General features: G+C 37.7%; 1 protein-coding gene across 1 annotated transcript in view; it reads right to left on the reverse strand.

Moving 5' to 3' along the window:
* Positions 1–363: 363 nt before the first annotated feature.
* The window catches only part of ITGA2 (integrin subunit alpha 2), a 69,618-nt gene continuing 42,670 nt past the window's right edge, over positions 364–27,311 (reverse strand). Inside the window, exons 14-30 of the mRNA XM_060761475.2 lie at positions 25,162–25,365; positions 24,369–24,505; positions 23,248–23,387; positions 21,556–21,707; positions 20,602–20,712; positions 19,499–19,581; positions 18,862–19,003; positions 17,258–17,350; positions 16,659–16,735; positions 15,668–15,751; positions 14,716–14,818; positions 12,163–12,273; positions 11,902–12,006; positions 10,164–10,277; positions 9,415–9,504; positions 4,652–4,768; positions 364–3,319 (exon numbers count right to left, since the gene is read on the reverse strand). Of these exons, the coding sequence (XP_060617458.2) occupies positions 3,236–3,319; positions 4,652–4,768; positions 9,415–9,504; positions 10,164–10,277; positions 11,902–12,006; positions 12,163–12,273; positions 14,716–14,818; positions 15,668–15,751; positions 16,659–16,735; positions 17,258–17,350; positions 18,862–19,003; positions 19,499–19,581; positions 20,602–20,712; positions 21,556–21,707; positions 23,248–23,387; positions 24,369–24,505; positions 25,162–25,365 (1,947 nt within the window). The 3' untranslated portion in view covers positions 364–3,235. The remainder of the gene's footprint in view (positions 3,320–4,651; positions 4,769–9,414; positions 9,505–10,163; positions 10,278–11,901; positions 12,007–12,162; positions 12,274–14,715; positions 14,819–15,667; positions 15,752–16,658; positions 16,736–17,257; positions 17,351–18,861; positions 19,004–19,498; positions 19,582–20,601; positions 20,713–21,555; positions 21,708–23,247; positions 23,388–24,368; positions 24,506–25,161; positions 25,366–27,311) is intronic.

A 27,311-nucleotide genomic window follows, 5' to 3' on the forward strand; every position in this document is an offset into this window, starting at 1 on the left:
AGTGCTGGAGGACCTAGAGATTCCTAAAAAGAACCTATGAATCAAATCTGCCAAAGGTAACCTGCAATGTGGAGGGTCAACTGTGCTTAATTTAGTAGCTGATGCGGGATTCTGAGCAATTTTTCTTCCTACACTACTAGGAATAGACAGTAGAGGTCAGTGGAAGTGCTACTGTCAAAACAAACTCATGGGCAAAACATATACTTTCTATACTTACTTAAAAATTACAAAGTTGTGGTGACTTTTAAAAGTTTCCATAGTTAAACTGTCAATGGTGCTTGGTTCCATAGCAACTCAAAGAAATATTGTGTGTAAAAGAAAATGTTCAGCTGGCATAAGGAAATGTACCAGACAGATGTGAAATTGGGCAACAAAAATGCAGATTTATTTTGAACTTATTCCAGCACATCCATTTTTACTGAAACACAACCACTTCATCATCTATATTTCTATCATTCAGGAACAAAGTGCAAAATATACATATATGGAGGCAAAACTCACACTCAAGCATCTCTTGTTGAAAGAGAACAATCTGTACATCATGTGGAGAAGCAAACAATTCTAGTATGTGCACAAAATCCCACTGGGATGAAATGAAGAGGGTTCGATTTGCATCAGTGCTAGATTTCTGGTCACTTGCCCAATACTGGGGAAAGTGTTGAATTTGTGCAGCCAAGTAGTAAAATTTCCTCTTTGCAAATTAATAACACCAATGCTACATTTATGAAAATTGTCCTGAGTTCCCTTATATGTTGCATTGTTAGCAAATGTATATATTAAATAAATATGGGTTTTCTTGCAGGTTGGATTAAAGGCATCTTCCAAGATTACTAGCATGTATTACATAGTCTTACAGGTACTTTTTGAAAAATGTGTGTCTCTATTTTCAGTGGAAGTAGTTTTCTGTTTTATATGCACACATGGTTGCAGAACCAGAATTTTTTTTATTGTTTACTGTTATCATAGAAAATAATTCTTTACCTTGACATTGTGCTTTCCCGCACAAGGTCTGTAATTTTTAAGCCAATTGCTTGAGCCTGAAATCCAAATTCCTAGTCTTCTAATTATAGTAAACATAGCAATCTATTATGGGCATTCAGCCTACTAATTTTAAATGTTTTGTTTTTTGGAATGAGTAGGAAAAAAGTAGAAAAACTGCAAAAGTAGAAAAATTGCAGGAAAAATGCTAGAGAGACAACACCTCTCTAGGTCCTCCATAATGACTCTATGCATATTTAACATGTTAATAGTTGACATAAGGATTGCACTGGAGTACCTAAATACTTCAAAAGAAAGCATATTAAATCAAATATGCAAATAATCAAATCCACAAAAGTTAAAACCCACAAGTTTGGAGGGGCGACTATAATCAAATAGTGTGCAACTGGCTTTACCTGATGAGGATAGTGTAAACAATGGTGAAATTTAAATATGGCATTCAGAATCTATGTAAGAGACAGAACCTATGTAGGAGACAGTGTGTCTTCACTATTATTTTAGTAGCTGAGTTTCATTGCTGCTGCAAGTTTGATTAGAAAGCTGAAGTGCCACTTGTGTTGTGGCACTTCACTCTCGTTTTATATTCTTAGAGAGACACATAAAACCAGTGCCTTATGGTATCATGTAGTATCAAAAGGCATTTTAAAACATCAAAGTAAGCATATTGTAGAAACATCAAATTGGCTGTAAAACTGTACATTTGTGCTAGCTGAAAAGTGCAATGAAACTATTGATGATTAGAAACTTATTTGCTTATTGAGCCTCTGAAGGCCAATATCTTATTGAGCAAGCAGAAGCTTGAGATGGGCATAATATTTGTCTTGCAATACATGGAATCAGTCACTTTGAGTCAAAAGCTGACCCCAAAAATAGTGACTTCCACAATGTGGCAAGCACTTGACATAACCAACACACAAGACTTTATCCTGCACATATTTATGGAATATGGACTCAATCCAGCTGCCCTTGGATAGCTACTGTACTCAGCATATTGTTTTAGAATAACTGAAAGCCCCTCCATATATTGCATTGTATCTTTGAGGTTTTTCACCAGTAGCCTCTAAGATTTGGTTCTTAGTTCCCTGCTTTTCATCTCCAATGGGATGGGCAGGGCTACCTGTTGCCTAACATGTAGATATAAAAGTCTCCAAAGTGGAACCAAGCACATAATTTCATTTCTGAGGTGGAAATACCCACACAATTGAGGCCACAAATATTGTACAATAGGAAAAGTCACATAACAAGCTCAAACAGTGGAAACCAAGGTTCTCATCACAAGCCCCGTCTGATTACAGAATCTATAATGACACTATATTTCAGCACAGAGGACAGCTGTGGTCCTCCAGTTGTTTTTGGCCTTCAACTCCCTTAAACCCTAACCAACATGGTCAATGGTGAAGGATTATGAAAGATGCAGCGCAAACCCATCTGGAGAATTACAGTTGACCATCTCTGTTGTAAATTATGAGGAACATTAAAATGTTCAGTTTAGAAAAGGAAGGCAGTAAGTGGGCTATTGGGTTGTTGTAGGTTTTTCAGGCTGTATGGCCATGTTCTAGAAGCATTCTCTCCTTACGTTTTGCCTGCATGGCAGGCATCCTCAGAGGTTGTGACGTTTAAGTGGGCTATTGTTGGTGCACTAGACTTCAAATAATTCTTTGGATTGTAAACTCCAAATGAAAATACATGTTTTGTATGGGTAGTGAAGTTCTCCTATAGAAACTGGTTTGTTATCAATGAAAGATTAATAGTATAGTAATTCTGGCACTGATCAATAATAATTGTTAATGATTCTGCTGATTCAGAGGGCCTGTTGCATTAGTGCAAGATACGTGGTTCTCCCAGATGTGACTGAATTGCAACTCTCACCCACCTCTGTCAGCATGGCCTAGGGCAAGGAATTATGGGAGTTGCAGTGCCATGACACCCAGGAGGCTCCACATGTTTGTACTCCTAGACTATAGAAATTAATGCAACCCCAAAGTACACAGCAACAAAAAATACTTTAAACCCTGTAAACAAAACCCCAAACCGACCAGCAGTCATTACTAAAATAAAATAGTACATGTAAAAATATTTCATCTATAAAACTCATAAGACATTTTCATGGAAAAAGAAGGAAAATAGAGTGAAACAGCACAATAATCTGTAAGGCACTCCCAAGTAGTTGAACCAGAGTGGTTGCAAGCACTGCTTGTGGCTCAGGGCTGGTAGACGAGGACAATCACAGCTGTATTCAGTCCTTAGTGAGTTCCAAAGTTTCATCTACATCTTCCACATCCTTTCCCATCTTTTCATATTTCCTCTTGAAGAAACCAAGCTGTAAGAAAATGTTGAGGTGTTTAAAACACATAAATATGTTTAAGTGTTTTAAATGTGAATACATATTTATGTATGTGTGCTTACATGTGAGTATGCGTATGTATTACTCGCTACCTGTACAATCTCTCCTTCACATTCACTGGGGCTAGAAGTACAGGATCCCCATTAAAATTGAAAAACTGCTAATAAAGAAATTGCTATTTTTTTAATTTGAAAGAATATCTTTTTAAGAATCCTAGCATGACTCTATGGTCAACTTTCACCAGAAGCTGACCATATTGGAAAGCATTGGAAAACCTAGAGATTCCTAGAAAATGCATTTTTAATTAAATTGGTGAATAATCAAATCTGCAAAAGTCACTGCAAATGCTGAGGAGTGGTTGTACTTGGCCATTAAAACACTTACAATTCTGCAGTTTTATTTAAATAGACCACTTCAATATGTACATCAATACATAGCTAAACAAACAATACTAAACTCTCCCCTTAATAAGGAGAATTGAAACTTTGGCTTCCATTTTAACTAACCACTGTTTTCTGTTAAATCAAAACAGAAAAATGGTGGTTAGTCTTCATTATAGAATCACATGTGCAGAGTCTAGCTTTTCCTAAGTCATAGGTAAGAGCAGACATAACAAACCATTGTTAGTCAAAAATAGAAACAACCGCAGTCTCCTTAAGGCCACACTATCCTGTTCAATGGATCATGTGTCCAGCCTACCTTCTCATAAAATACTGAACATGATAGCAACCACTTTGCACAGCATATAGTCTTAGAATATCGACCATAGCTGAAGGGTTTCTGGGGGACTGCAAACAGGGTATGAGGAAATAATGGTTGCACTCTCTCCTGGTTGAGTGTCTCCAGGTCTTGTCTCAATGCGCCACAACTAGGAAAGGGCTGCAATCAGCATTTCCCCATGTCCTGATCTACAGCATTCAAAAATTCTTTTGTTGGAGCAATGTGCGGTTTAAGAGATAAGTTGGAGAGGGGTGTGTTGCAGCAGATGTAACTATGAAGAAAAAGCTATCACCATAGCTATGTCTGATGATACAGGATCTCAGCCAGCAACCGAAGAACATTATAGACATCACATCCTGTCTGTTCGTGGTAGCTATGTCAATCCTAGCTAGTATGTGGATGGAGGACCATCAATGAATATCAGATATTGTAGGCAAAACCACTTCTAAATATTCTTTTCCTAAGATAACCCTATGAAATTCATTAAGTTGCCATAAGTTGACAAGCAGTTTGAAGGCACACGCTTAATCACACACACAACTGGAAAGATCTGATGTAATTAACTTCTTAATATTAGTGTTTACTTACTTTCCATAAAGCAGCAATGAGAGCTACCAGCAAAAGCAGACCCACTAGGACACTTCCTATCACAACTCCAATGGGCACTTCTGCTTTTTCATCGGGGTTTATTATTGTGACTGGGATCTGTGGAGAAAAAAACAAAACAAAATAAATAGATAACAGTTAGTATAGAATTATAGCCATGCCTTTTCAAAAGGCATTTTTGTAGTAGTGAAGTTGTGCAATGATAAAATTGGAAATAGTTGAAATCCATTTTGTGTACTTTAAAATCTACCTAGGAATTTCAAATTTAAAAATATGCTATTTTTCTTTATTCAGTTGAAACAAAATTTCTTCTAGATTCTGTGCAAATTTTGACAATACACTTGTACAAGACATAACTGATGTTTCCCAAAAACTTTGGTAGAATCTAAACATGGATGATTCTGCAAAGATTCTTCATTACATGGCCTTGGTGTAATCTCACCATGTGAAAACAGTGGATGTGTCTCTTAATGAGACATGCCACATCATCAGAAGATGTCTACGCCCAACACCACTGGAGAAATTATACTGCTTAGCAAGTATTGCACCACCTTGTAATCTGTCGGGAAATAGCAGCCAATAATGAAAGGACTGAGGCAGTGACATCTCCAACCCATCCCTTGTTCAGATATCAGCCAGCATGCCAGTGCCTTAAATCAAGAAACAGCTTCCTAAGATCTACAGGGATACTCGCAGGAACACATCAGTATGCGAGAGTCCAAAAGTAGCAGACTAAAACTCGGAACCTCAGTCAGTGGCTGATACCATATGAGAGACTCCCCCCTGGGCACACACAAGACTGGGTAACTTGGAACAGACTGTGCTCTAGTACCACGAGATGCAGAGCTACCCTTAGGAAATGGGGTTACAAAGTGGAGTCAGCGACATGAGTGTGGAGAAGAGCAAACTACAGACCACTTACTACAATGCAGTCTGAGCCCTGCCACATGCACAATGGAGAACCTTCTTACAGCGACACCAGAGGCACTCAAAGTAGCCAGCTTCTGGTCAAAGGAAATTTGGCATAATGCTAAGATTTTAATTTTGTTTATGGTTTTCTAATACATTATAGCTGTATTCACAATTTGCTTCTGACACAATAAATAAATGAAACACGGCCTTGGTTTCAGAAATCCCAGGTTGGATTTTATTTGTGAAAGTAAAGTGGGAAATGGACAAATGAATAGAGGATTTGCTATATTTCTAGTTTGTTTCCTAGACATTGATGTAAATCCTGTATTGAACTTAAAGAACAATTGTATTTTTATGGAGTCAGTCTGATGATAAATACAGGTGCTTCCACTGGCTTCTAAAAGCATTTAGAGTTTTCAAAATCTATAGACACATAAAAACCTGGGAGAACTTTTTCTTTCACACGAAAAGCCTGTAAAGAGCCACAGTTAAGTGCAGTTTAAAAGTCTGGCACAATTTAGTATCACGACACCTTGTCAGAATCTGAATATTTAAATCTTTATTGCTGGAAATCTTCTATTATAATTATATAAATTTGGGTGTGGATATACACATAGATTTCACTTTGACTATCTTCCAAAATTGTTGTAATCATTTTCAGCAGTACTCTCCTCAAATGACAGAAGGAAAATCTTTTTTTTAAGTAAAAGGATTTTTAAGAATTTCCTTCACTTGATGAACAAATAAACAATATCACATGATTTTTGTGTATTTTAAAAATATTCATACTTAATTTGCACAGAGACCTTGTTTTGTGACCAAAATAACCCTTGGCATAGAAAAAAAATGTGTTTTGTACTGAACAACAGTTTGTTTTACTTAAGATTTGTTTTTTCTTTCCAAAATTTTAAAAAACCCTACCCTGGTTAATCATTTTCTCAACTGATACAACCAAGATTCAAGGACACAAGGCTCCACACAGTGTCTGAGTGAAGAGGGGTCCCAATATGGGATGGGCCTTGATTCTCCCAACAGCATTTTTCTCATAAGGAGAGATCTCCACAACAGCTGGCTATGGAAAGGATGTTTCGGCTGCAATCATTGACAGTTTGCTTTTAAAGCACTGCCACCAGGAAGCTGGAGCCTTTGGCTTATTGTACAGATCAATCAAACTTGCATCAAACAAAGTAGATGGTGGGGGACAGAAATGAGTGTGTGGTGATTGACTATGAACCTAGAGGCCAATCCCTGCTTGCCCATGGAAACCCATTGGGTGATCTTGGGATAGTCACACTCTCTCAGTCTCAGAGGAAGCCAAGACAACCCTCCTTTGAACTAATCATGCCAAGAACCCCTTAGGATAGGTTTGCCTTAATGTTACCATAAGTTGAAAATGATTTGAAGGCATACAACAATAGTAATAGGAAGACAAGGAGTCTTTTCTGTGATTCACTGCACTGTCTGCATGGAGCCTTCTGGAGCCCATCAAATACTGCAGGGCTACTTCCAGCAGGGCTCTGTTTGGCTCCATGCCAGAAGCACTGAGAAGCAGAGCCCAGAGGAGTCGGGTGTACACCCAACCCCTCATAGAAGAAGCCGGGGAGGATGTGGAAGGAAGTCAGAGACAGCAGAGAAACGTCAGAGGAAGGGATCCCACAACCAATGACAATAAGGATGTGAAGTTGTATGCTACTCCATGGTTTCCCCCACTGTCCCCCGGTTTCTGGACCTCAATGTGATGAGGTCCTTAATCCAAACACCCTTAATATTTCAATTTAGGACAGATCAACCTAATAATACTTGTAAAAAATGTTATATCCACCAGAGGGCACAAGCTCACACTGTATTATGAAACTGAGGCACTTCTAATCTTAAAACACATTCAGTAGGAGGGTAAACTTTATGCATTTCTGAGATTTACCTCAAAAACATGCCAAAGATTGATTTTACATCCTAGGGTAGCTGTATCCTATTATGCTTCTTTTAACTTGGAGAAGCTTCTATGACCAAAAGAGGAGGGATTTGCTTTGGTTGTCCCTCTCCCTTGTTGCCCAATGGACTTTCTTATTCTATCTTTTCCCATATTGGTGAACCCTATGCTACAGCATGGGCAGTGGTAAAGAGACATGCTGCCTTCCTCTTTCCATTCCTGTAGAAACCTCAACTGAAGCAAACAATGGAAAAACTATGTGAAAAAGTTATTCTCTATACTACTGTTCTCATAATCCGATAGCTAGCAGGCTTGGGGATGCTAGAAACAACAGTATAAGACAGGCCCGTAGCCAGGATTTTGTTTGGGGGGGGGGGGCTGAGTTTGGTTTGGGGGGGGGCTGAGTCTGAGTGAAAGAGGGTCTACTGTAGCAAACCTTTTGTATCGTTACCCCAGTACCCCCATACATATGGGATATATTGAGCATGGTGATCAGATCATGACATGAATAAACATAACAGTTTAAATAATGTACCAGTAAGGCCTTCTCGCGCACCACCATCAGAATTTCGGGGGGGGGGGGGTGAAGCCCCCCAAGCCCTCCCCCCCCCCCCCGGCTACATGCCTGGTATAAGAACAACCTTTCTATTTATTTAGTGAAAGGATACAGTCAAAAAAATCTGGCAGTAGGATACTGCATTCAGTCCATGATTTTTTATTTGTAAATTAGATTATAACTCCATATCAGTGGGGAATAGGTTACTAGACATCACTTGGATACATGAAACCATGGATAATACCAAACACGATTATTTTTGATGGGTTTGATGACAGAAATACAGAGAAGGGGGCATAGCGTGTATAGGAAGCGCTATACCCTGAAAACATAAATAAATGCAACCGCATGTAGTGGCTCCACAGATATGTGAATTGTACTGTATATTGCTATTGTGTACCTTCAAGTCATTTCCGTATCATGGTATTTTCTGAAGCCAAGGATGAATCCGCACTGCAGTTTGACACTACTTTAATTGCTAAGTCTCAATGTTATGAACCATAGGAGTTGTAGTTTAGTGAGGCATCCACACCATATGGCAGAGAAGGCTAAAGACCTTACAAAAGTTCCATGATTCCACAGCACTGAGCCATGACAGTTAAATGATGTCAACCTAGATTAATTCTGCAGTGTAGATACACCTAAGAATGTGTGACTTGTCCAAATTCACCAAGTGGGTTCCATGCCAAAGCAGGGATTTGAACTCTGTTCTGCAGAGTTGTAGTCTAATGCCCAAACCACTACAATTCATCTCCCATTTCAAACCAAGTAGATGGAGTATAGACTCATCTTGGCATGCACAGTTCACAAAGGCAGTTCACAGAAAAGAGCTTTCCTGGCAGATTTGAGGGAGTGGGGAAACATTCCCATAAATGTACTGATTTATACAACCTGGTCCATCAATATATTTCATTTTTTAACGGTTCAATGTCTTTCAGGAGTAAGGACCAAACTCACAGCTCTTGTTTCCCATTGCAGTTGGAGCGAGAGTCATCCAAAATGCTACTGCTACTCTACTTTCCTACAAGTATGAAATCTATATTTTATTACACTTTTGTTCAGAATCAAACAGCAGTCCATTTTCTTATAAATGTTTTTACAAGAGCTTTATGCATAGTTTAGGGCTTCTTATTAGTTACACGGTAGCATTTGTCAAATAAAAGTGCATTACAACATTTGACAGTTAAATCTGATTTTTCAGTCATCTTAAAACTCACAAGACAATTTATACATGCCAGTAACATAAAATGTTTAATAATGAGGTAACAGTTTTGTGGTAAATCATATGTTTTTACATTACCATTTAAAAAATCAAAAGACTGAAAAATATAAAATGGTTACACTCACTGATAAAGTGTTTTCGCCAGTCACAAACAGATCTGAATTATGGGCGTCAATTTCTGCAAATACAGTTAGCTGTATCTTCTGGAAGTTTGACTGCAACAGAAAAATATAGCGTATTAAAATTGAAAACTTCATGATTTCCAATGAACAGTGCCCCCTTCTGATCCATGGGATCCTGATCTACAATTTCCAGCAATCATAGATTGTCACAACTCATATTAATAAGTGGCCAGTGATAGGAAATGGCCACCACCATTTAATAATATAGGGAATGGTTGTCCATGTTGTTTTGCATCTGCAGAGGCCCCCTAAACCAAACCCCTGTGGATACTGTACATACATTTTTTCAGAATTGCTGACTTCCCAATAGTTTGCTTAATAATATTTCAGATATTTTATAAGGAGGCCTTTGAACTAATTATTCCATCTTTGGCTAATATTCAAACTAGGAATGAAGTTTACCCAGTTTACAGTTTCTAGTTTAGTAAACAAATTATATTATTTAGATCCGGGTGGGGAAGTGTGGTCCTCTATATATTGTTGGACTGCAAGTCTTAGCAGTCCTCACTGTTGGCTATTCTGGGTAGGACTGATGGGATTTACATTGTCTGGGAAACCGTATAATTTAGATAATTATTTTATTATTTACGCCCAGTCTTCTGAAGTGGCCTCAAATCTACACATACTTATATGGGCTTGTTTAGCCTCATAAATGTATAACAGTACAAAATATCTAAGAGATGGTAACTTACAGCTGCAAATGTCCCATTCCAGATTCTGGCAGAAACATTAACATAATATTCAGCCTTCAGCATGATATCTTTTAATTTGCATGTAATTGTGTCACATCTGACATTCTTGCAGTTCTTTAAAATAAAGGAAAATATAGCGTTATGGTTAAATATTATTACTATCAAATGTTTCAGAAAAGCAATTCATATCTTTCATATATTTTTGGCATTTCACTGAAGATTTTTTTACAGTTCCACATATATCTGCATCCTCACAGAAGCCTCCCCACCTCCAGATTTGAAAGTATACAGGCTTGTCCATCTTTCTGCTCAAATTCAATTTGAGCATCATGTAAAAATAATCGTTATGAAATTTTGGATTAGCTCATGTATTAAATTTTGTCTGAGCCTTTTTATGTGTCCTGGATCAAGTAGAAAGATTTCTGTATAGTAGAGCCTAGAGGAAGAACTCTATTTTTAAGGAGTTTAGCGTAGCTCCTTTTTTCACTAGTCTTCTATAACAAAAACCTGTATTGCCACACCAGACTTTTAGTGATTGATCCCATGCTTTTAGTATATGTATGTTAAACCCTTGTGCTGATGAACTGCTGACCTGAAGGTTGGCTGAACTGCTGGCCTGAAGGTTGGCAGTTCAAATCCGTGAGACGGGGTGAGCTCCCATCTATCAGCTCCAGCTCCTGTCTGCTTAGCATATGTGAGTAGATAAATAGGTACCACTTCAGTGGGAAAAGGCAAAGAGATGCTCCAAGCAATCTTTCCATCCACATAACCAGGAGGTGACAAGGCACGCTCCTTGGCTTGAAAATGGAGAAAGCACCTTCCCAGAGCCAGAGACGAGCACCACCTCCAGAAGCTGGAAATGAAAGAAGCCTCTGCCTTTGCTTGTGTTTGTGTGTCTCATTGTATATGATTGTGAAGGCATTGGATGTTTGCCTATGGATGTAAATGCTGTAATCTGCTCTGAGTCCCCTAGGGGAGAAGGGTGGAATATAAATAAAGTGTGTTATTATTATTTTATTTCCTCCAGATCATGTTTACCATTGCCTTTATTGAGGCTGACTGTGTGTGACTTTCAGAAGTCACCCAAAGAGTTTCCATGGCTGAGTGGAGTTCTCTGGTACTTGTATGTAGCATACTCAATAAGGAAAACTGATATTGTACTTTCAATGAACAAACCTACACCAATCCCATTATTTACCTTTATTTAATCTGTTAAATTTAATCTGTTAAATGAGGGGGAAATTATAGGATTGGTGTTGGTTTGTTCATTGAAATACAGTATCAGTTTTCCTTATTGAGTATGCTACATCCACATGGCAGAGGACTCTGGAGATTAGAGTTCAAATTTCCACTCAGCCATGGAAATTCTTCGGGTGACTTCTGGAAGTCACACACCATTGGCCTCTAGTAAAGGCAATGGTAAACATGATCTGGGGAGAAATGTCAAGAAAATGAATGGGATCAATCACTAATGGGATCAATCACTAAAAGTCTGGTGTGGTATCTCTAAGGCAGGAAAGAGATAAGTCAACAGAGACCACATGTTTCACTCACCAAATACCACAGAGGAAGAAAAACCCCACAAACAATTCAAGATCCCAAACATTTTTATAGTATCCACAACTGTAGAAGAGAGATCCCACCTCCCTATGCTTGGAATGATGGAAATCTTTCAACATTTATCAATAGCAATAAAGGAACCAAGACTTCAGATTTTGCAATCATAAAACCAACTTACCAATTCTTTCATCGTTTTGAAGTTTTCCTTTTTGAATGACACAGCATAACTTTGTTGTCCTATATTATATGGATTTATCTGTGCTTCACAACTGAAGTCAACATCCTGGAAAGAACATATAAAGTCATGCATGGAACAGAGGAAGCAGAGGGCTTACATAGGTTGCCACACCATAATTATTGGCCTGTCCATTATGGTTTTGTATCGATGCTGTCTTTGTTTCAAGTTGTAAATCTTAATTAAAATACACCATGGCTCTACCTGACTGGTATGTACTGCAGTCACATACATCAAGGGATTGTCCCCTTCAGTCTCTTTTGGAATATGGATTTTTAAAGATGTCAGGTCAATTGGAATACTTCCTCTTGTGACCTGAAAAGAAAACAATTATGTGGATAAATTCTGGAAAAAGATTGGCAGCATATGAAGGCCTACATAATACGACCCTAGCACATAGAATCATAGAATCAAAGAGTTGGAAGAGACTTCATGGGCCAGCCAGTCCAACCCCCTGCCAAGAAGCAGGAATATTGCATTCAAATCACCCCTGACAGATGGCCATCCAGCCTCTGTTTAAAAGCTTCCAAAGAAGGAACCTCCACCACACTCCGGGGCAGAGAGTTCCACTGCTGAACGGCTCTCACAGTCAGGAAGTTCTTCCTCGTGTTCAGATGGAATCTCCTCTCTTGTAGTTTGAAGCCACTGTTCCGCGCCCTAGTCTCCAAGGAAGCAGAAAACAAGCTTGCTCCCTCCTCCCTGTGACTTCCTCTCACATATTTATACATGGCTATCATATCTCCTCTCAGTCTTCTCTTCTTCAGGCTAAACATGCCCAGCTCCTTAAGCCACTCCTCATAGGGCTTGTTCTCCAGACCCTTGATAATTTTAGTCGTCCTCCTCTGGACACATTCCAGCTTGTCAATATCTCTCTTGAATTGTGGTCCCCAGAATTGGACACAATATTCCAGGTGTGGTCTAACCAAAGCGGAATAGAGGGGTAGCATTACTTCCCTAGATCTAGACACTATGCTCCTATTGATGCAGGCCAAAATCCCATTGGCTTTTTTTGCCGCCACATCACATTGTTGGCTCATGTTTAACTTGTTGTCCATGAGGACTCCAAGATCTTTTTCAAACATACTGCTCTCGAGCCAGGCGTCCCCCATTTTGTATCTTTGCATTTCGTTTTTCCTGCCAAAGTGGAGTATCTTGCATTTGTCACTGTTGAACTTCATTTTGTTAGTTTTGGCCCATCTCTCTAATCTGTCAAGATCATTTTGAATCCTGCTCCTGTCCTCTGGAGTATTGGCTATCCCTCCCAATTTGGTGTCGTCTGCAAACTTGATTATCATGCCGTCTAGCCCTTCATCTAAGTCATTAATAAAGATGTTGAACAGGACCGGGCCCAGGACGGAACCCTGCGGCACTCCACTCGTCACTTCTTTCCAGGATGAAGAGGAAGCATTGGTGAGCACCCTCTGGGTTCATCCATTTAACATGCAGGATCACTACTCCCCCCCCCCCCCTTCATCTGCCCACTTCTGACAAAATATGTCTTCTCTAGACATTTTCTAAGTCCTCCAGGTGATCTATGGTTTATCACGGCTGGAACTTAACACAGAGTCACTTTGGAGGTCCTAGAAAACTCTGAGGTAAATACATCTTTAGTGTTTTTCAAGGTCTTCCAAGGCAAATCTAGGTCCTCCAGGGAAATTTCCAGTAGAAGCCATTCATTTCAATAGTGTTTGCTATTATCAGTGGTTTCCTGTTAATATAATAAGTTCAGTAACATAATATCCCACAAATATAGGGGTTGTATTGTGATGCTGTTGTTCTCTATTAGCACTGGGCAGTAAAAATTGTGTGTATATTAAGTCACAGCTAAAAAATGTGTTAATGAATGGAACTTAGGATTGTTTCAAATCTATGCAAGTGCAAGCATGGCACAGAAGATAATACAAATTCTGTAACACAGCCTATATTATTAACTGTTGCAACGTTCATTTCAAACTAAGCAAGGATCGTGTCCTTAGCATTTATATGATATTCTAGGCTTGGGAATCAAAGAAAGAACTGGGGAAAGCTCCCACAATTCAGGACTTTGAGCATAATGAACAGGTACATAGCCATGTAGAATAATGCTATATATTGTTTCTCCAGACAAATAAATGGTAGCTACTTATAATTGATATATTAAAAAATAAAATTAATGTAAGCTGGAGTTGTACTAACATGACTAGAATTTTCATCTGTTTTCAGTGTGTTTAGAGATGCCATTCTGTTCAGTATTGGAAGAACTCCGTTTATATTTCAGGAAGAACCACCACATTTTATTATTTATTTATCTACGGTATTTTTAGTCTGCCTTTCTCAGTCCTAAGGCAACTCAAGGCACATTTTATATGTGGCATAATAAAAACTAACAGGTTTATTATAGCTCAAGTTTCCATGGATTGTAGTGTGGAAATTAGTTAGACTTTATGTCACAGATTTTGCAGCATCAGACTGATATGTAATTTTTTATTTCCAAATAGTCCAAAGAGGTTATACATTGGCATGGCAGTCTAACTGGGCTATAATATGTACAGAGCAAAAAAAAAAAGCCATCTAGAAAAATGAGGCAGCTCTGACCTCCAAATATGCTTCTTCATTGTCCCATGTGCTGCTACATCCATGGCCCAATTATCGGGGGAACTATGGGAGCTTGTATACATTGCATATACCCAATAAAAATTGTCCCACTCTGGCAGTGTGAGTCCAATATGTTTTAGTAAGAAAGATACAACATGATAGTTCTTATATATGTTTACTGACCTTAATAGAAAAATTGAATGCAGGTCCAATTTCATCAAAATTGTTCACCACAGAAGGAACATTATAATCAGAATATACTTCATAGAAATTCATACTAGTAAACCTGAGTAAAAACAGATTATATTATGAACATTTTTTCCAAAGCATGCAGTTCCTTTTTCTCTATTGAATTAAGTAGAGTGAAGTAAGTATTACATTTTGGAAAAGGGCTCCGTCCCTCTCTCTCTCCCCCCGCCCCCAAATAAAACAGTAATGTTGCAATGCACGTATATTGTATTTGCTTATTAATGCTAAAGCTCTGATAAGAGCTCAGTGCATATACCAAAATAAATATGGTATTTCAGAGTTTCTGGACATTCAGAAAAAAACAATCAGGTTTTTCAATATTTCTATGATACAATTTCTATGATACCATTAAATTATAGTTTTGATTAGTGATTTCACATAAAAATAAGCAAATTTCAAGTATCTAGTGTGACATTAGTAAGATACAAATGTTTACATGTGTTTACTTGTCAACATAAGCTGCACATTCTAAAATCAATATAAACCCTGGAGTACAGATATGTGAATTATTTCTGAAATTTCTGCTTCACTTGCTAGTTATACTTTTGTTTATTTATGTGCCTTCAAGTTAACTATAAAAATAAGATGATCTCACAAATTCCATAAGGTTTTTGAAAGCAAGGAATACTCAGGGGAGTTTTTCCCCCAGTTTCTTTCTCTGAAATATATTCTAAAGTATCTGGTATGCAGATAGTGTCCCATCCAAGCACAAAGCAGGTCTGACCCTACTTGGCTTCCATGATCAGATGCACCTGGTACCCTTAGGAGTATTTAGATCTTGTGAAACATGTGAAACATGTTACTACTTTTGCCAATCTCAAATTTGGTGTGTTATCTTAAATACCAAGAAACTTGCCATAGGCTGTGCTGGTTCATTTAGAATTACCTTGTCAAGTGGAGTTCTGCATCATACCGAAGAGGGATTGTCAGGTTGACTTGGTTGTTTCTATCATCTTCTTCATTACTTGCACTAAAATGCATATTTTAAATGCTTTTTTAATGAAACAGCCATATTTATAAACATAACTGGATACTATTCAGTTGTCAGGAGCAGTTTTGTCAGGGGCTATCTTTGGGATTATGACAACATACAAAGAACTTGAATCCAAAGAAGATGGAAGTGTGGTGAGCTGGAACATCTGTTACATTAGATGTTCTACCAGATCTGTTGAACACTGCAATAAAGGAGTAGGAATGTAGCCACTGAGGGTTCCCATGTACCATAGAATTGCAGGTGTCAGCAACAGACAGCAATATATTTTACCTGCTCTACGTGGTTTGCAGCTAAGACCTTATCTAGAGAAAATAAAGCATGCTTCATATACTTTTTGGTTATACTACTCCAGGCTAGATGACTGTAACACTCTACAGGTGGAGCTTCTTTTATGTATTTGTTATTTATTCATTCATTCATTCATTCATTCGTTCAGTTTATAACCTGTTCTTTTCCTGTCATAGAATCCAGGGTAGCTTATAATAATTTAAAATAAAAAAATAGCTAAAACATCATAGTACTGAAGTTAAAAAAATTAAATTACAGTTTTGATTAGTGAACATAGTTAAAAATTATGTGTAGGTATTGAACAAAAAAATAAACAAACTGTCGCTATTAACTGCAAGGTTGGGATGATATATGAAATATCACATGTCACCTCTCAACTTACCACAGCCCCATTAATTTCAAAGGGTCTTTCTATGCAAGGAATACACAAAGGTGGTTTTGTCAGCTCTTTCCCCTGAAATGTAGCCCACAGCCTGTTATTCATTGGCAGTCTCCCATCTAAGTAACAACCAGAGCTGATCACGTTTAGCTTCAAAGATCAAATGGCGCTTGCTGCCATTACAGTATTTAGTCCAAATAAAATATTCCACTGTACCTCAAAGCTTGAAAACTTAATACTGCCAGATTCTGAAGACTTTTCAAATTAAAGTCAAAACTAATGTCAAACGACACCTATGAAAAACAAAGGCAGAAGTTAAAATTAAAACAAGCAAAGCGATTATCAGCAATTGTCCAATTTCAGGAAGTTGGCTTCATTATTTTATGATGTTATCTTTATGCTGGAATAATTGTTTTTCCAAAGCAAATTCTAGATTTCCCTTAAGGCCTTTTGGGCAAGCAAATCCTTATCTGGATGCACCACCACAGTGCCACCTGTTTCTTCCATGCCCTTTTCTTACTGCAAGGTCCAAGTATACCCTCTTACCACCAATTTATCAATGTCCCATATATTTCCTGTAGATGGCAGAAGTGCGAGGAAAAGATCCCCCCTCAAAGCCTACAACACCTGCTGTTTTGGCACCAGATATTTAAGATGACATGACTCTTCACTTGCTTGTCTATTTTGCTTGCCCTCTATAATACAGACTGTTATTTTAAAGGTTGAACTCAAGTCATTTGCTTGTCGCTCCTCTTTCACTGGAGCAATGGAGTAGGCACAACAACCCTAATTAAAATTGGAATTGTAAGACATACCTGCTGTGCTTCCTTGAAAACAGGATAGCTGATCTGGCACACAACAAATTGCTGGATTGTGCTCATCTGACATGAAACATCAGTTCCATCACCCTGTAAGGTTGAAGGCAAATATTGATTCATATAATTACAGTACAATACCAAAAATAAAAGACAGCATGGTATAGTGGTTTGAGCATTGGGTTACAACTCTGAAAATCAGGATTCAAATCCCCATTGAGCCATGGAAACCACTGGGAGACTTTGTCATTCTCAGAGGATGACAAAGGAAACCCCCAAAATACTATGGCACAAAACTGAAGACATTCTTACATAGGTGAGCTCCTAATCGAGAATATGCAAGTAGGTTGGCAGAGCCATCCTTGCTCTGTTCGCTCATGGTAGCCATTCTAGCCTCCTGAAAATATCATTTAAGAGTATTAGGCAATCCTGTCAAATGGAGTGAGATGTAGTGAAACTGGAAAAGAAAAAATCTCCCAAAATCAGCTAGGGCTGTTGCATTTATGGTAGGGAGATCCTGGATCCAACCTTATGCTTTTAAAATCCATGGCACATTAATGGCTGAAGGATGCTCATTTATATATGACTTGGTATTTGTTTATTTATTTATTATTATTTTTGTGGTATTTGTATACCGTCCTTCTCAACCCCAAGGGGACTCAGGGTGGTTCACAGTGTTGGCAACAATTCAATGCCATTAATAAAAAACAGTATAAAAGATCAAAATTGATCCCCCCAAAACATTAAACGTTATTAAACACATCACATAAAATATAGTGTAAACTGGAAATGTTCCCCATCAGTGGAACAAAGCTGTTCCTTAGTGACAAGAATGGGTCATTAATATTTCAGTAAGTTTGCATGTCCTGCATATTTACATATTATGTGCATTTGTTTAATTAATACTTGCTGCAAAATGGTTTGTCATAGAAAACCAACAAGAAAGAGTTTAGTAGTACCTTAAATACCAGTAATTGCCACAAAGTGGTTTGAGCACTGGACAATGATTCTGCAGACCAGCATTTGAACACCTGCTTGATTGTGGAAACTTTTAGTGACCTTGGGCAAGTCACACTCTGTAAGTCTAAGTCATATCCCCTCTGAACAAATCTCACATTGTGATAGATTTGCCTTAGTGTCACCATAAGTTAGAAAAGCACACATCAACACAACTGCAAAGTACCAGAGAGACTCTGGAATATGACCACCCCTGATCTAGAAATTGGTGTGCCATTCTGGGGAAAGGAGAAAAACTCCACAAATCAGACAATTAATTCCTTCCAGGTGCTCAGTGACATCCTTCCATCTTGCAGACTGAATTAGTGGAGTTAGACTACAATTCCAAGTACACCTTCTAGGGCACAAAATCAAATAACATCGAATGCATTGATATTTAGCATGTGAGTCAACACAGTTAGCTTGCACTTTCTGGAACAAACAGCTTTGATATTTTAGGAAACATCCCCACAATGGGGAAAATAATGGTGTAGGATTCTCACTGATTTAGTTGGACTGGGAACATATCTGAAAGAAAACATCCTTCTAAAAATAACTGGTATTCTTAATATAAAAGTAGCAATGAGAGATATAGATATTACACCTACAGGTGAAGAAGACGAAGCAAAAAACAAGTTCCCGGAAAAGACAATTTGAATTCTGGTGTTGTATGCATTTTCTTTTTTATTTCTTAGTTTCACACCGAATATCAACCTTTTGTTCTTACTGCTGATAATAACAGGTTGTTTGCTGATTTCAGGAAGGAAAAACAGAAAAGAATAGAAACATATCGTTAATGTGGTACATAGGTGAATTCCAGTGTACTTCAGTGAAGAGGTATGCACTAAGAACAACCCATCTGAACACCATTCAGCATGCAGTTAAGCATACTTGAATCTCATTCAAATCAGCAGGGTTGAATAACACTTTGCTTTCAGCAAGAGGGCAGCATGGATAACATTTATTTCAAAATTCAGCATACATACCAGTTCATTCTTATATACACATTTTCAAAGGAGTATACATTCGGGAATAGTACTTTCAGGTTTTTGTTATACAGACTTTTATTTCATTAGTATTTCACAATATTGTTCCAATGCATAAATACAATTTAAACTTAAAGGTTAAAGTAAAGTGTTAAAGTGTTATGCAATTATTCCTGAGTTATATACATTTGGCACATATTTTCTTTTATATAATCATCTTTTACAGGAGGACTGAATGGTACAAAAACACACCTCTTACCCATTATCTGTTTTCTGTTGAACATCAAGAACAAGGTCAGCAATGCAAACTTCATCTCCACCACAATCTTTAACAAACGGTATCTGCAAAACCAAAAACAAAATCCATCTTCTTTGTTCAAAATAATTTATCTATATAATTTTTACTGTAATTACTTATTATAATTGCCTCTTAGGAGAATGACTTTGTTTGCTTACATCCAACTCTGTAACAAGTGGTCCCAGGGTGGGGCACAATCTATAAAGAGGGGGTTAAAAACAATTATGTCGCTAGTTTAAGAAAGGATAATCTTTCAGGAGAGTTCAGTTGAACTGAACTCGATGGCCCTTGTGGTCTCTTTCAAATAAAAGATTCTATGATGCTACAGATTTAACAGTGGCTTGATGCCATCTTCCAAGTTCAGTCCTATAGAATCCTGTAATTTGAAGTTTGATGATGGACTTTGAGTGCTTTACTACAAAGAAGCTCTGGATCAAGGATAGCAGTAGAGTACATAAGTAATACACCATTTTAAGCACCTTTTAAGTATCTTGAAATCACACAGGGTGGCGTAATAGCGGTTAAAGTGTCATCCAATAATTATTAAGTGTAAATATACTCTTAAATGTGTAGAACAGCTGTGTAGCTTTCATTTCAGTGGGAAATCCGCTCTTAGTTTTCTTCCAGGCATATCCCAAGGTGACGATCCTATTCTTAAACAAGTTCAGTACCTTGAACAGTTTCTGATAGGGGCGCCAACAGCTGAAACTATAATGCAATTCAACATAAAGAAAAAATCCCAATTGATCAAATCCAAAGTGCAATTGGGGGCCCAAAATTTGGATGTGCTATAACGTTTTGTGTGCTATCAAAGGCTTTCATGGCTGGAATCACTTGGTTGCTATGAGTTTTCCAACCTGTATGGCCATGTTCCAAAAGCATTTTCTGCTTAAAAGAAAGTCAACTTTTGTCTGAGTTACTAAATTCTACACATATTTGATCTTATCACTGAATTTGGGAAATTATTATTATTATTCAGTACCCTTGTGGCATTATTTCTGCATGTGTACTGTGAGCCAATTTATTGTTGACACTAGAAATGAAATGTTTATAAATATACGTACAGCATAAGTTACAGATGCAGGAGACATCTTATCTAGAACAGGACTTGAACCAGGATTCTTGAGCTTAATATCAACACGTACACTAAGCGAGTCGACTGCATCAGATGGCTCCTATAACCAGAAATACACACATTAACTGCACACATCCACACCTTCTGTGAACGTTTCTAATTATACACACATGCTATAAAGTGTTTTGTCTATCAGTCTCTTACTATTGTGCTACACAAATTCATTTGCTGGTTTACAAAGTTGTCCAACTTAATGTATTATTTAATTCAGTGCTGCTCAAACAGGTAATCCCTACATCAGAGCTGATCTGTGAGCTTTTTGCTCAAGCTCCTTAGAGATGTTCTATGAAAGAAAGAATCAGTTGTATCCCACTGACTTGCTTAAGATGACCCAGGACTCTTCCACACAGCCCTTTATCCTAGAATATCAAAGCAGAAAATCCCACAATATCTGCTTTGAACTGGGTTATCTGAGTCCACACTGCCATATATTCCAGTTCAAAGCAGATAATGTGGGATTTTTTTTCAGTTGTGTGGAAGGGGCCTCTGTGGGTTTCTATGGCCAAGTGGGAATTCAAACCCTGATCCAATGCTCAACCTGCTATCTATGCTGGTCTCCTTTGTTAGAAGCATTGATCTGATGGGACTGAAAAACTTTGGAACAAAGCTATTAAAATGTACAATTCAAATGTCAAAAAGCAGTTAACAAAGTTTACAAAATCATTACAATTAAAACATAGACTAATTTAGAAGCCTTTTCTTTTTTTCTTTTTTTTTAAAAAGTTCAGTTCTCAAAAATATTTGCCTACTGATGATAGCAAGGAATGGGGGGGTCAATCTAGCCTTCCTAAACTTTTACTACTTTACTTGTAGTTTATGAGAACCAAGCCTCAGGCATATATGTCTGTTTACATAGTATACGGAACCACTGGCAAATGTTTACCTGGACATTAAAAATGTGCTCCACACAGTTCTCCTTGAGGCGGACTATGATATGATCCTGCAGGTATCTCTCATTGTTTTCTTTAAATAAGCCTCTAGAGGTTACACGAGAGGACAAGAGATCAGCATCCAATGTCAGGTTGTATTTGATATCTAAAGGGGAAACATGTTAGATTTTTAAACAGATGAACCTTTATAAGCCTGAGAAAGCTATATGTGAACATGTTCTACTACAAATCTAATGGACAGTCTAGGCATGTCATTATGTTAATGTAGGAGTGGGGAAACTGTGGCCTCTTTGCAAGTCCCAACAAGAACACTAATGGTGCCCCATTTCCCCCCAAATTTATTTTGAGGCAAAATTGGATTGCTGGCAATCTTGTTGGCTAGTAGGAATAGTAGATGATTTAATTTAAACTTTCTATCATAGAAATAAAACTAAAAGTGGCTACAAACTGTTTTGAAGAAATTACTTCCAGAGATGCAGCAGGGTGCTATGGGCAGTGAGCAGTGAAATTTGTTTCTCACTACAGTTGCAAATGCTTGTGTTACACAGGCATAGCTCTATGAAAGCCAAGTTAAGTATAAACTCACACAAATATAATAGGTCTTAAAGAAGTCTTATTATTTAAACAAATGTGTAGAAAATGAACATCATATAATTTATTTAGGCTTTCTCCAGCCCTGCAAATCCTAAAAATAAGAGCAGTGTGTTCAGATTTTTAGCAGACTAACTGTATTTATATGGAATGTTTTTCATCATTAATATAAGGCAAATAAATAAACTCTTATGAGAGCAAGGGTTGTACAGAATAGTACTTTGGATCATCAATATTTTTCTTTAGTAGATTAGTTTTTAAGTTGGGGCTCTAAAAAGAAGGTAAATTCAAGCAAATATTTTCATCATATTTGGTCAGATGTTAATAAAGACACTGCTTTATTAACATCTGACCGCCTGAGTATCTGTGGGCATTAGGGTTGGATAGGTTCGTTCAGAAGAGCCTGGAAGTCGGAAAAAACTTCCGAATTTTGACTTCCGAAGCAGTTTTGAACCATGCAGGAAAGGTGGTGGTGGTGGTGGTGGTGGTGGGGGGATCCAAAATTAAACCATTTACCTTTTATTTTTTGGAAATATTATATAATGTTTGGATGTCTCCCAAGGTTATTTTAATTTTCACAACCATTAAGCAACTTTGGTGAATAAAAGATAAACTGATTGAATCTATAAAGGTGTCTAAAGAAGGCAGCAAAGCAATAGGCAATGTTTGCAAAGCCAAGAGAACATAAACTGCTTAAAAAACAATCATTTTACTTTTGCCTGATTGCCATGAACAAGGCACTGGGGTAGCCAGCTACAGCCAGCCACCCCTTTACGTCAGTAGGTAATGATAAAATAAAATGATTGATTGCATCTGCAAATAGGAATAAATGGATGGATGTGTCTTGAGGGTCCCCTCCAACTCAGTGGAGGAAGCAAACTGATGTCAGGAGAGTTTGGATGGTGCCTTTCTGCCCAGAAGAAGGGGGTCAGTCTAGATGTCCCTTGATGGGGTCTGTACTATGATTTCTGTTCTCTACCAATTTAACACACTTTGTGCCAAACAAACAAAGTGTTTGTAGTAGAACAACAACTTTCAAAGTAAAAACCACCCAATGAAGAAGTTATGTAAAATAAAATATTAGAAATGCTTACCCACTTGATTATTCCCATTGGCAGGTCTAAAGGTTGCACTGAAGCATATCTGGAGAATCACCTCTGTATTCTTGTTTAGCAAGCTGATCTTCCTTGGCGTGGATGAGATATGCATAGAAACTTTTGCTATACTCTGAGACCTAAAATAGAGACACATCAATTTACTCATCACAGAAGGGAGATTAGTTTTGGACTATATATCCAACCTTTTGCCAAAATATTGCAATAAAGGTGCTATATGATTGTGTCCATTGCGCCGTGCTTTCCTATACATGTTAAAATATCATACAATAAGAACATAGAACAGGGAGCATAATACAGTTGAGGAACACCTACTGACAGTTTAATAGACACTAAGCGTGACTTTTGAAAGACAGGCTTTTCTTCAAATGTAAAAAAAGACAATTTTTATACTTTTCAAAGGTATAAGGGGTAAATTTATTTTCTGTTTTATGCATGTAAAGTTAGGTAACACTATATTGAGACAGGAGAGAAAGAGTGCTGAAGAATGAAGTGAAGATAAAGATTATTGTCATACAACTGTCTAGCACCATATTTTCTTTGGGTCTTTGAACATCTGTTTCAGCAGGGTTAGTGCAGGCGAAGATTGCTCTAGCACAAAAAGCACCAACCGGCATCCAATTTCATCTTGAGGCCAAGCAGCTTAATTTCTGCTTGTATATATGTATTTCATTTTTTACATACCTACAACTTGTTTGAAATCTGGTGCTGGAGAAGAGCTCTACGGACTGCTAAATACACAAATGAATGGGTCTGAGAGCAATCAAGCATGACTAAACTGTGTATTTTATACTTTGGCCATATTATAAGAAGATAAACTCACTGGAAAACATGAAATTAATTGGTAAGGTAGACGACAATAGGAAAAGTAGAAGACTGCATTACAGATTGAAAGACTCAATTAAAAAGCTATGGCCCTGAGTGTAAGACCTGAGGAGAGATCTTGAGGATAGGATGAGTTGGAGATGTCTTATTCATAAGATCATCATAATCAATTTGATGGCAACTGACAACAACATCTATTTTAAATTAGATCAAAGAAGTGGTGGAATGGATATCTAAAAAATATTTGTTATTTCTCTAAAAAATCTATTGCTCACCAGAGTTGAATCACATTTCCATCAGAACCCACGGAGACATCAGTAATCCCATCACCATTTAAGTCACTGCGGCCATCTATTGATCTGCCAAAATACCTCAGTTGCTTTCCAAAAGCAGGGTCTGACCCAGAAATTTTCTGGAAAGAGATTATTTAGAGCAGACATATTATTGTCCCTAAACAAACCCATCATGCCAAGAGAAAGAGTCACATTTTACAGATCCTATTCTTTGACCTAATGTAACATTCTGAAAAGAATGCCAAGTAAGGGGATTTTGAGCAATTTCTCCATCTGCAGTCTCTCCTGGAATCTTCTTTTGAAGTGTGGGAATTTAACAGAAAAACAAGGATAATGAGATGGTAAACTGCAAGATGAGGTGGAGGAACTGTCAAAAATCATGCTAAATTTAACATTAGCAGCCTTTGCATATCAACTACTCGTTTGCATATTTTCTAACTTTAGTTTGTTTGCTTTTCTGCACCTTCTCATTTCCTTTATCACTCTAATTTGAAGCTATTTTCCCCTTCCTTTTCTCTCTTGTCCATTAGATCATGTATTTGATTATGCACTACTTATCGTAAGTAAAACTACTTATATATGTTTTAGAAAGACCAAATGTCCCTTTTTTTCACTGCTAGATCCTATGGGGTGGTGTGGGTGACATCGGTTTTGTTTAGCTTCTGTCTTGCCAATTGATTTAAGAGAGTCACTACCATCTCTTAGATTTCCCAAAAGCTGCAGATATGTAATTGTTTTACCAGACAAACATAACATATTGTTTTATTTTACTTACCTGAGAATATTTAGTCTGTATTGTTCTTTGTTTACCATTGTAGATGTAGATAGCACCAGCATTCTGGTTTTCTAATGGTGCTCCGACTATTACATCATTAAAACCATCCAGATCAAGATCTGAAATAGCAGTGATAGCTGATCCATACCGAGTATTTTCTAACCCATCAGGGCCTTCTAGAATTTCTCGTTTGTCCAAGATCCCCTTTAACAAGAGCAAGAGAGACAAAGAAAATAAATAAATACAATTGACCTAAATATACAGGTCTTAACTGAAGTACTTGTTAAATGGGAAGTCAATACTTATATAAATTCAGTTCAGCTGATCTACTCTACTTCATAAGTCTGTTCTATTTAAGACTAGGAACTGGATTGAGGCCACTAGACTAACATTCTTGCATCCGAGAGTAATTCTTTGAAATGGGAATGGAATTTCCTTGTTTCTACAAAGAAGAAAGAAAAAAAATAATCAGCTGTGGAAACACTTACTCCCTTGATTGTTGTTGTGCCAACTATAAAGAAAGTGCTAAAAACACAACAGATACAAGTAATAAAAAGTTTCCATTAAGTATCTTGGAAATTAATGATCAAACAAAATAACTTCCCCGTGTGCTTCACGTTGCCAACAATGAGTTCTATCAGCATACCACAGGACAGTATAAGTAAGGGAACTGCATTTGTGAGAGCCAATCCAACCAGATGAGGAAATCATGTGGGCAAATAGGAATTGAATCATCCATTCCAACAGCTGGGTTATGCATGAAAAATCCTTTAAAGATGTTCACACTTAACTAAGTAGGCAACTGGAATGGCAGGCAGGGATTTCAATTAGTCTTTTCATCCTCATTCCCTACTAAAACCCAATAAGTAAGATTATAGGTTTTTTGAAAGTATATATATATCTGTTTGCTATGGAATGAAATAAAATGACTCATCTGTATTTTTTTTATAAAAGAAAAATAATAAAAACACAAGTACCTGACAATGAGAAATTACACTATGACCCCTGCACTCACAGGACTGATTCCCTGATTCTCTTTCAGTTTTCTGGGTCCCTCGGGAATTTTTTGGTATGCTTCCACCGAAAGTTATCATACATCTATTCTGCTTTGGTTAGATATCACCTGGAATACTGTGTCCAGTTCTGTGCACCACAGTTCAAAATAGAGATTGATAAGCTGGAAGGTGTCCAGAGGAGGGTGACTAAAATGATCAAAGATCTGGAAACCATGCTCTATGAGAAGCATCTTAAAGAACTAGGTATGCTTAGTCTGCAGACGAGAACACTGAGAGGAGACATAGTAGCCATGTATAAATATGTGAAAGTGGGAGCAGGCTTGTTTTCTGCTGCCCTGGAAACCAGGACCCAGAGCAATGGGTTCAAATTACAGCAAAGGAGATTTCACCTGAACATTGGGAAAAGCTTCCTGACCATACAAGCTGTTCAACAGTGGAACTCTCTGCCTTGGAGTGTGGTTGAAGCTCCTTCCTTGTAGGCTTTTAAACAGAGGCTGCATGGCCATCTGTTGGGGGTACTTTGTGCTTTTTCTGCATGGTAGTGGGTTGGACTGGATGGCCCATGTTGTCTCTTCCAACTCTATTATTCTATGATCTATGACTAGAAAATTGTCCAAGTCACATAGAAAAAGCATCACCAAGTATTATGGAAATTTCCTATTAACAGACCATGAGAATGTAGAACTTGACAGTTTTCTACAGGTCGGTTTTCTGCTGCTTTATATTCAGACTCAAAACACCAAATAAAAGAAGTGATTTCAATGGATACGTGTCAATGGTTTACAAAAATAGCAGAATAAAGAGAAACAGGGAGAGCATAATCCCCTTTCTTCACCGGAAACTTCTCTGTGCCTCCAAAAACCAGTTGGACTTGGTGACTCAAAAAAGCCAGTCTTTAGCATGAATGGAAGACTGAAATGGGAAGGTAAGGAAGTTCTGCTGCAATTGCAGCTGAACATTGGAGTTAGTCCAGTATCATTGTTGTGCCTCATGAAGACCATCATTGTTTATCCCTAGTTAAGTCCTTTTTTGTTAAAGGGATTAATATTTTGTGTACGGTTTCTGGGGGGTCATGACTAGAAGGTGAAGAGAGAAGAAGTCTGGAAGGTCTACAAATAGCATGTCCAGCCAGAG

This window comes from Anolis sagrei, chromosome 2 (assembly GCF_037176765.1).
Source record: "Anolis sagrei isolate rAnoSag1 chromosome 2, rAnoSag1.mat, whole genome shotgun sequence".
In the NCBI taxonomy this organism is placed as follows: Eukaryota; Metazoa; Chordata; class Lepidosauria; order Squamata; family Dactyloidae; genus Anolis; species Anolis sagrei.